This window comes from Arachis hypogaea, chromosome 1 (genome assembly GCF_003086295.3).
Source record: "Arachis hypogaea cultivar Tifrunner chromosome 1, arahy.Tifrunner.gnm2.J5K5, whole genome shotgun sequence".
Classification (NCBI taxonomy): Eukaryota; Viridiplantae; Streptophyta; class Magnoliopsida; order Fabales; family Fabaceae; genus Arachis; species Arachis hypogaea.
The window spans coordinates 105,750,493-105,760,914 of record NC_092036.1 but is presented as its reverse complement, the minus strand read 5'-3'; the positions used below and the strand labels follow the sequence as shown (position 1 = coordinate 105,760,914).

The 10,422-nt window shown below is 32.9% G+C and overlaps 2 protein-coding genes and 1 non-coding gene across 3 annotated transcripts; 2 read left to right on the top strand and 1 right to left on the bottom strand.

Annotated features, from left to right (window-relative positions):
- The first annotated feature begins 597 nt into the window (after window positions 1-597).
- LOC112766879 (uncharacterized) lies at window positions 598-1,590 on the top strand. Its single transcript, XM_025812806.1, has 3 exons — window positions 598-1,095; window positions 1,452-1,478; window positions 1,579-1,590. Exons 1-3 carry the CDS (start codon window positions 598-600, stop codon window positions 1,588-1,590), a joined length of 537 nt encoding a protein of 178 aa, XP_025668591.1.
- Window positions 1,591-6,120: 4,530 nt separating this feature from the next.
- LOC112707187 (cyprosin) lies at window positions 6,121-10,116 on the top strand. Its single transcript, XM_025758823.3, has 14 exons — window positions 6,121-7,047; window positions 7,177-7,510; window positions 7,612-7,672; window positions 7,778-7,872; window positions 7,975-8,087; window positions 8,190-8,358; window positions 8,461-8,500; window positions 8,617-8,681; window positions 8,771-8,884; window positions 8,982-9,052; window positions 9,149-9,305; window positions 9,393-9,512; window positions 9,581-9,669; window positions 9,755-10,116. The coding sequence occupies exons 2-14, from the start codon at window positions 7,193-7,195 to the stop codon at window positions 9,837-9,839; spliced, it is 1,497 nt and encodes a 498-aa protein (XP_025614608.1). The 5' UTR covers window positions 6,121-7,047; window positions 7,177-7,192; the 3' UTR covers window positions 9,840-10,116.
- Window positions 9,996-10,066, bottom strand: TRNAG-GCC (transfer RNA glycine (anticodon GCC)). The gene has a single exon. It is a non-coding gene; the product is annotated as a tRNA-Gly (tRNA).
- Window positions 10,117-10,422: the final 306 nt, after the last annotated feature.

Genomic DNA, 10,422 nt, shown 5'->3' with positions numbered 1-10,422 from the left:
AAAACACACAATGCTATAAAATCACGTAGAAAAAAAATAACAACAACTATAATAAAAGAATAACAATAAAAAAAAAATACGCAAATAAAAAGAAGGAACTTGAAGAAGAGGTTGCAGACACGCTCTCATTGATAAATAGATTTTTCTTGAATTTAAAAACTAACTTAATTAGATTTAATTACCAAAAATACTTAGACATGTCATAAGACTCTTCTTTTAATTCAAAAAAAAAAAACTATATTTTAACTGCTATAATAACGAATTTAAAATTGCCCAACACAACCATATATACAAGTACTGAAGTACACAACAGATTGGAAAATGTCAAAAGCCTTTTACTATGAAAATTGAAACTGTTAACTGTGTCTAAGTTAGTTAATCTCTATCCTAATCTTTAAGTATTAACAAAAACAGTTGATATTTTCCCCCATTTTCACAAACACATAGACCCTCTTGAATCTTGATTTTCTAGGGTTACCGTTAGAGACCCACTCACTCAACTCAACTCAACTCAGCTCAGCTCAGCTCAGCTAAGCTCAGTTCAGCTCACTCGCCACCGTACAGACGAGCTCTTCGCCTCCGTCAAATGCTATTCCGATGAACCCTCCTCCGCCGCCACCGTCGTCGTCATGCAACACCTGCGGCGCCTTTACGGGTGGCTGCACCTTCCTCCACAGCCTCAGCTACCAAGCCAGCAGCCGCCGTTACTGCACCGATTGCCTCCTCAAGAAAAACCACGGTCTCTTCTGCCCTATCTGCTTCCAAGTCTACGACGGAACTCTTTCGCCTCACCTCCGCCTCCTCTGCCTCCGCTGCCCAGCCATCGCCCACCGCTCCTGCGTCACCTCCAACAGTGGACTACCATCGGCGTCCTATTTCAAGTGTCCGGCTTGCTCCGACCCTAACTTCTCGTATTTCAGGCCGAGACGCGAGGGCGAAGAGCTTGATCCGAAGTCTGCCATGGTTCTCGTTGCCGCGGCTCAAATCTCCGCGGAGTCGTTGAGCAAGGCGGCCGCGGCGTCGCGGCTTTACGCGGAACGGCGAGCCTTGGAGGCTGCGGCTGCGAAGAATAAGGCTAGGGAGGCGCTGGAAAGCGTTGAGAGCATTGTGGCGTTGGAGAACGAAGAACAGCAGCAGCAGCAGCAGAAGAAGCAGAAGCAGAAGCAGAAGCAGAAGAAGAAAAAGAAGAAAAAGAAGAAGAAGAAGAAGAAGAGAAATGTCGCTTAACCGAAACGGCTCCCCGCAAATTAAAAGCGTACTCTTTGACTTCGCTTTTGCTATGAAATCATTTTGCAAATAAGATAGAAGAAAAGAAAAGAAAAGAAAAATGATTAGAATTGTTTCTTGTGATCTTGATCATATTGCTGATTCGGCCTAGATACTGTATTGATAACAGGTTTTGATTAGGGGCTAGTTGATCAGCTTTATGATTTATTCTTTGCATCATTCAGATATTGAAGCTTCGTACAGTTTACTCTGTCTCTTCCTTATTCAAATTCAGTCTTGGCATGTTAAATACATAGATGGCCTTGTTCACTGATTTTTCTCTAATTCTGAATGTGTTTCTTGGTTTATCAGATATCTGGTTGACAATCTCTTTTTACAAATTAATCTGTTACATCAGGGATGTTAACTCCCAACTCATTTGGCTTAATCTTTATAATATTGGTATTGGCTTGAATCAAATGCGTATGTGAATTTGATCATTCCTTTTGAAAGGCTTTTTGGATGCCCAACTTCTTATTTCAGCCTCTTTATGCTGTGCCTTTCTTGTGGTAGGAAGTGGTAATACCCTGTCTCTCTGAACCTGTTTAACTATATCCTTCCTGGTTCAAACTGTTTCATTCAGTCTCTTTTAATAGAACATTCTAGCCTTGCTTGCATGCACCTAATTTGCTATATGCCTTCTCTCCAAATGCTTTGACTCACAGGTCGTGTTTTCAGATTTGTATATTTCCGTCAGTATGAAACAAAGAAAGACTATTGAACTAGTATGCTTAATTAAGATATGTTTTTCGATGTATTTAATGGTTTCATTTTAATCGCATTTCTCTTAGCAAGGAAAATGTGGTTGTCCATAAAGCTTGTAACAAAAGTAGCCCATAAGTACTTAGCCTCTATTCTTCTACTCTAGCAATATAGCTAGTAGCCAAGGGATTTGGCATAATTAATGGTGCTCTGCTCATGTTTCTTGTGTTTCTTAGTCCAACTTACAATGGGATTTGTATTCTTGCTTAGAACTTACTTGGTTTATGCATACCAGATTTAACTGTTAATTTTAGGTTTCTTTATGAGGATGCCTTACCCTCTTTTATACCATTTACTTCACTCTATGAAACTTTTTTTTTCCTATAGAAAAACGTTAGTAACAAAACATTGCCCCAAATTAGCCTTTTTTCATTACTTGAGCCTCAATGTTGTTAGCACATTTGTTAGGATAACTCTTTTCAGGATTTTGTGAAGTGAAGAGTGAAAGCAAAAGTTAAAAACATTAAACAAAAACTAAAAACTAAAAACGCAAACCAAACAACTCCCTAGCAACCGAAATTTTCCATAAATGCTTAGCCTATTTCACTTCAACCTTAATGCTATTAATAAAAAATATTGGTCAAGGATGTAGGTCATAGCCAACAGCACCTATAAAAAGCAAAGAAAGTTAATCATAAAGAGCAGAAGTTAAAATTTAGAAAACATTTGTTCAAGTGATATACTATGACTTCTTTTCTTTTCATATAGAATGAAGTTGGAGATTCTCATTATAAGCTGATCAGCAATGTCTTTATACTTTTGGAATTTTGTTATAATGGATTGCTTATTCTACAACCAACCACATTTGGTGGGATAAAGCTTTGTTGTTCTTGATGTTGGATTGCTTATTCTACAGTGACTAAACCATTTCATTTTTAATATTTAATTTATAAGGATTTGGAATACTTCTCTTATGAATATCACATTTGAGAGAAGCTTCTCTAGAATACATCATATCTTAGCCTTTTGAATGTTCTTTCTTTATTCAATGTTGTGCCGACATATAACTGCTTTGTGATCAGGTAAGTCATGATTTTTATGTAAATGCCATTTGTTACACTACTTGGAGGGTATATAATAATTATGTTCACGTATTTACAAGTTGACATTTAAAGCAGCAAAAGCTACTGTCTTGCATTAGTATTATAGAGAGATTACATGCACGTGTATTTTAAATGTATGTTTGATATTAGGTCAGGTATATTATCTGTTAGTACTTAGTAGCCGTTCTCATTTTATTCTTGCCTGACTCTTATGGAAGATCTACATCTATTATTGTGAACAAAAAATGCAAATATTATATGTATAAGTAGGTATCATAGCATTGAATCGTTGATTTCTGAGGTGGTTTACTCTGATTTCTTCTGTACTCATACTTTGCTTAACCAGCTTCTCTAGTTGTATGCTATGTTGGGAAAATAGAAGTGAAACCTATTTAGGAGTTATGTTAGTTATCCAAATATTCCCTTATCTATTGAGAAGGTTCATGTATTTTCAGTATCTATTATAAGGTTCAAGCACACTCTCCGAGATGACCATTATATGTGTGACAATTCAACTAAATTTCAGAGTCATGAACAAGTATTGAGGAAGAAATAACTATAAATTGTAGTAAGATGGTAAAGTGTGATGCAATATTTTTCATCATTGGAGTGCTATCAGCTGAACAGGTACATGCGGATCTTTTGATGCTTGATTGACATTAGAAATTGTCCATAGTTTTATTTTGCATAAGAATTCTTTTTACATTTGTGTATATATGTAATGTTGCTGGCTATCCGCAGAAGCTGGTTATTGATTATTAAAGCTCTTGAGCAATGCATATCATCATTGCTTATGAAGTGATTATGTATAACTTGTGGGCTGTGGTGTAATTGGGTGACAGTGGTATCCAAAATACAACCTGCAGACTGCAGAGTTTCATTTGCATAATAAATGTGAGTTTTCTATATGTGATTTATCTGAAGTTATCCTATGTATGATATTTAGGTAGTAGTTTGAAGTATGGAAAAGTTTTTGGTCATAGTTAGGATTCAAAGGCACTTTAAATTACTAAATTCTTATGGTATTGTGCATTTTAAATTCCTTTTTTTGTCCCTCCTTTTCCCATCAGTGAAGTTTTTTTTTATATATATATAGAATAAAAAATGCATATTTTTTTGGTTTTGAATGAGATTTTAGCATTCTACATCCATTTACCTGTACTAATTGTTGTATTTCGAAACAAAAGTCGATTTTGGTGGTACGACTAATATTTTGTTGTGTTCCAACATCTCAATTATCTTATTTAAGTTGCTTGTAAAATACTAAATTATATGCCACTGGTGAGACAAACATTATGATTTATGACACAGTTAATAAAACAAGAGACAAGTACGAAGGTAATCAGGTAGAATATATAACAATTTTATTTCTTATCCGAAATTTAAGGACAATTTTATTACATTTAAGTGTGGTTTTGGTATTATCATGGTTCTCACACAAAATTATCCTCTGGTTCTGGTCTCAAATTATCAAAAGTTATGACTCGTTCAAAAGATTAGTTCTCTTAATAAATATGTATCTATTTTTTCATGCACATGTGCTTGTAAATAGAATAATTAGAATGGAATTTAATTTCCACACATTTATAGTATAAAAAAAAATTATACCAACATCTAATTATGTATAGTTATATGATCAAAAGTAACAAAATTTTAAATTTATTATTTAAAATATTATTTAAACACATAAATTTTATTAAGTGTCTGTAAAAATTTTTTTATACTATTAATATATTAAAATTAAATTCTTTAGACGGACAAATACACATTATTAGAATTCATCAATTATAGATATTTTTTTATTTTTTTCATCTCAACGCTCTTTTATGCAAGAAAATAGAGAATATCATTTCATAAAATAAAATTTATCTATCTTGTATTTTTAAGAATACATTTTGAGAAGATGATAATATAATTTTTAAAATTTTTAATGCATTTAATGCAAAATAACTTTCAATAAAATATTTTCTTTTATAAACTTCTGAAAATATGTCTTTAGAACCAATGCTAGCAAGAGCTTATCATTAATGTAAAACTTAATTATATAAATACAAAATAAATCAAGTGATATTTATTTTATCTTGGTGTACTCTATGGTGGCCATAAGTTTTGGTGCCTATGGTGGTTATGGACTTCACAAAATGATATTTTCAACCAAATAAAATGAAAAATTGAAGCACGTTTCACTTCTATTAATAAATAATGACATGTTTATGAGTGTAAATAAAAGAAAAAAATTAGATCATTTATCATATTTCTTGACAAAAAAATGATCTATCGTTTTCTCTCGTCGTCGGAAATGGAGTCACTACCAATGCCCAAATTTAAAAAATGATAGTATCTAAAAATACTTATATTGCATTAATTTTTTTTCTCACGTTAATAAATAATTATTTATATCTTTTATTTTTAATTAAAATAATTATTTTATTCTGCAATAAAAAATTTGAAGTCTAAAAGTTACTGTTATTAATTAAATTTTAATATTAGTAAAGTAAAATTTAAAATTATTAATTACAAAAAAAAGTATAAGTAAACAATGAAAATATTAAATAATGTGAATAATAGATATATCGGATGTTTATGGTTTAGGATTTATGGATAAAATGATTATTTTAATTAAAAATAAAAGATATAAATAATTATTTATTAACGTGAGAAAAAAATTAATGCAATGTAAGTATTTTTAGATACTATCATTTTTTAAATTTTGGACATTGGTAGCGACTCCATTTCCGATAACAGAGAGAAAACGATAGATCATTTTTTTGTCAATAAATATGATAAATTGTCTAATTTTTTTTTATTGACACTCATAAACATGTCATTATTTATTAATAGAAGTGAAACGTGCTTCAATTTTTTATTTTATTTGGTTGAAAATATCATTTTATAAAATACATAGCCACCATAAACACCAAAATTTGTGGCCACCATAAACTACACCTTTTATCTTTCATGTCAACCCATTTGCACACATTAGTTCAAATTGGTAAGAGAGAATTAAACCTTAAAAAAACAGGTATGTACACCAGCTTTCAAGAATTGCATTATTCTCTTCTCTTCTCTGCTCTCCTTTTCTCTTCCAATAGGCTGTTGCATCACTCTGCTCTCCAAAAACATCGACAAAATCCCAAATTTCACGGTCCGAAGGTCTCTTATATTGCCCACCAAAATGGTCCACAAGCATAAAGTGGAAAGCTTTTTATGCTGTGTACATTTAGAAAATTTTTATATTTTTTGTATTTAAAAAAAATCTCAGGTTAACATCTAAGAATTTCTCATCGCTTCTAAAAAAAGAGTGAAAAATTATCAACTTTTTAATTTACTAAATAAAAAATTACCTCATACTTTCATATGCAAAAATATTTCTATTAACAACAAGGGTACCAAACCCACTAGAAAAACAAATATTATTCATCAAACGAAAAAAAAAATTAAGTTTAACATTTTTCATTCATTTTATATATCAGATAACACCATTAATCATTTAATTGTATCTACAAGGGTAAGAGTGAAACACACGTAGGTGTTGGTGGCATGACATAACTGAGAAAATTGTTGTCATGCAAGAAATTTGCATACAAGTGGGAAGAATAATAATTTAACATCAAACAATGCAAGTACCTCTCTCTTTTATTAACCTTTTACTAACGTGGTTAACTCTGCTTCCATGTAAGACACTGTCTAGTTTCGCATAAACCTCTCTATTGTAATCAGAACTTGCAAAGTGCTAAGGCTACTTTGTTCCTTGTTTATTGTACGGTAAACTTCATTATCATAAGCGAAACTACGCGGTGGTTTCCATGCAGAGTGTAAAATTGTTCCTTATCAAGCTTTGATTTTTTGTTCATATTAACATACCCAATTGTTTATTCCGTATCATGGTTTGATTTATATATGGATGGTATGTTTACACCTCTGTTATGCTGTGTGGTTCTGTGCTTTTGATCAAGGAGTGAGTCATCATTCTCAGGTACTAGTTTCTTTCAAGCTAATAGTTAAGGCATTGTGATGCATTGCTTTTGTCATGATTGTTTATGATGAAGAAAAAACTCTTCTATTGAAAGATGGAACTGTGTTTAACATGTTGAATTTAAATCAGATGAGTATTGTAAAACATGGGTTTCAAGTATTTGCTGGTTGTGATGTGTCTATGGGCATGTTCTGCATCCATGGCTTGCAAAGCTCCTAGTGATGGATTAATGAGGGTTAGGCTTAAAAGAAGGAATTTAGACATTAAGAGTCTTAGTTCTGCAAGGATCAAAGAGGTTGTTAGCAAGAATCATCTAGAAGCTGATGGAGTGTATCTCAAGAATTATCTTGATGCACAATATTTTGGGGAGATTGGTATTGGATCACCTCCACAAAGCTTCAAGGTTGTTTTTGACACCGGAAGCTCGAATCTTTGGGTCCCTTCTTCAAAATGCGTTATGTCTGTAAGTTAACAATGTTCTTCTGATGGAATTTGAACATTTTTCCTTTCAGTTTTGTTTTCTTTGTCCAACCTTAATTAAAATCAAGTTATGGCTATATGCAGATCGGTTGCATTATTCATTCCAAATACAGGTCAAAGCTTTCTAGCACCTATAAGAAAATAGGTAACTGGAACTTTTGGATTATTCTGTTTCCTTTTTGAAGTTCTTACATCTGGCTTCTGTTTGTTATAATGCTAATTCTCAAATGTTCTGATTGGAAATTTCCAGGAACACCATGCAAAATTCCGATTGGTCGTGGAGCCATTTATGGCTTCTTCAGTCAAGATTATGTGAAAATTGGGGATATGATCATCAGAGATCAGGTCACTATCTTGAAATTCCTTTTAAATCTTAACCATTCTTGTCCTTGATTGAGTTTAATATGCTTCAAATATGTTTATAAGTTGATCTCTGATTTCCCCCAGGAATTCGCCGAGATTACAAAGGAAGGATCTTTGGAATTTTTAGCCATGCATTTTGATGGGATACTTGGACTTGGATTCCAGAATTTTTCAGTTGGAGAAGTTACACCAGTGTGGTACCTTAACACATAATCCGAATTCTTATTAATCCCTTTCATAATGAGAAAAACATAATCCTCTTTTTCAGGAGTAATTACTAATTAGTTCTATAAATACAGGTATAATATGATTGAACAAGGTCATACAGGTCAAAAGATTTTCTCTCTTTGGCTAAACCAAGATCCAATGGCAAAGATAGGAGGTGAGATTGTCTTTGGTGGTATTGATTGGAAGCACTTTAGGGGTGACCACACTTATGTTCCAATTTCTAGAAAGGGTTATTGGCAGGTACTATAACACTGTTTTCACAGCTTCATTTACATTCTTTGTAGCTTATAATCTTATCAATCAACCATGTCAAATATTTATTTTTATTGTTTTCATATGCAGATTGAGCTCGATGATATTCGACTTGCTAAAGATTCCTCAGGTTCCCTTACAATTCTGTTCTATATTCTGTTTATCTGCCATGTGTTTATATTTTTAATCACCTCTTCCATTTCCAATATAGACATGACTTACAATATAAAATCTGAATTTGCACAGGGTTATGTGAGGGTGGCTGTTCTGCCATCATTGATTCAGGGAAATCCTTAATTGCTGGTCCAACTGTATGATCCGAAACATTGCACAACTATCATGATGTTTTTTCTTGTTCAATTTCTTCTGGTGTCTTCTGTTCACTAGTTCTTATGTGCAGAGTATTGTGGCTCAAATTAATCATGCTATTGGAGCAGAAGGATATGTGAGTTTTGAATGTAAAAACATTGTCCATACCTATGGAGATACTATATGGAAATTTGTAACCTCTGGGGTTTGTTCTCTGTCTTTGTCTCCTTATATGATTGATTATCCACAACTGTATTGGAATGTTACCTATCCTTTACATATCTTAATTCTTATGTCTTCAGATTAGACCTGAAATTGTCTGCGTCGACCTTGGACTCTGCTCGCGTAATGGATCTCATTCTCCTACAAAGAAGTACATTGAAACCTTCATTTTCCTCTTATTGATTCTTGGGAGATACATTACTTTGTTTCAGTTCTCTTAACACAAGTTGAAAACTACAATCTGCAGTGAATTCAATGAAACAGTGGTAGATAACGAAGCTTGGGGCGAGACAGGAACCAGGGAGAGCCCATTTTGTACATTTTGTGATATGATTGTGCTATGGATTCAAGTTCAGCTTAAGCAAAGGAATGCAAAGGAGAAAATCTTAAAACATGTGGATGAGGTAGTTGTTGTTCTACAAGATTTATACATACATATAAGAATTGTCATATTTGTTATTATTTACTTTCTATTTTTGTGTTTAACTTAGCTGTGTGAGAAGCTCCCAAATCCCATAGGACAATCATTTATAGACTGCAATAGCATTTCAACTATGCCTCCAATTACATTCATGATTGGGAACAAGGCATTTCCACTCTCTCCACAACAGGTCAGATTGGTTTCTTTTGACTCTTGCAATCCATATTTGGTTACTTACAATTTCTCATCAATTGACAGTATGTGTTAAAAGTTGAAGAAGGGTGCTCAACTGTATGCTATGGTGGTTTTGTTGCTCTAGATGTGCATCCTCCACAGGGTCCTCTCTGGTATACATTTAATTTATATCTATACACTAATTAGTTGCATACTTATTATGTAGTATGTATGAAAGTTGTGGCATGATGATTGCAGGGTTCTTGGAGATCTTTTTTTGGGGGCATATCACACCGTGTTTGACTATGGAAATCTTCGTATAGGATTTGCTGAAGCTGTTTAGTGCTTAATCATAATTTATTGCAGTTACTAATTGTTTATGGGACGAAAAAGATTAAAAGGCTTTACATTATTACATGATTCACCCTTAAGAATTTCTATGCTATTATTTTTTCACAAACATGATTAGCTTGGATGAAAAAAGGTAATAATAAAGAACTGCACCAGCCGGGAATCGAACCCGGGTCTGTACCGTGGCAGGGTACTATTCTACCACTAGACCACTGGTGCTATTTGTTTGAAGCTTAATATAAATTTTATATCAATAGTATATTTTTTAATTTTGCGTTGGACTCATTCATACCTGGTTTCTTAGTTGTCAAGCAATAAGGACTATTTCATATCTTAAAAATTCAAACTTTACGTACATATATACTTGTCAAAACACGGACTAGTTCATAATATTTATATATATATATTTATAAGACAAGAAGAATTGATATCAGAACATGCAAATTCATTAAACTACTGCAATTCATTTTGCTTGATATATATCTTAGGTTGTTTAATTTCTTTCGAGAATTGTTACATTTTCATTACGTGATGGAAAACTTATCAGATGATTTATTGATCGAAATATATTCTCG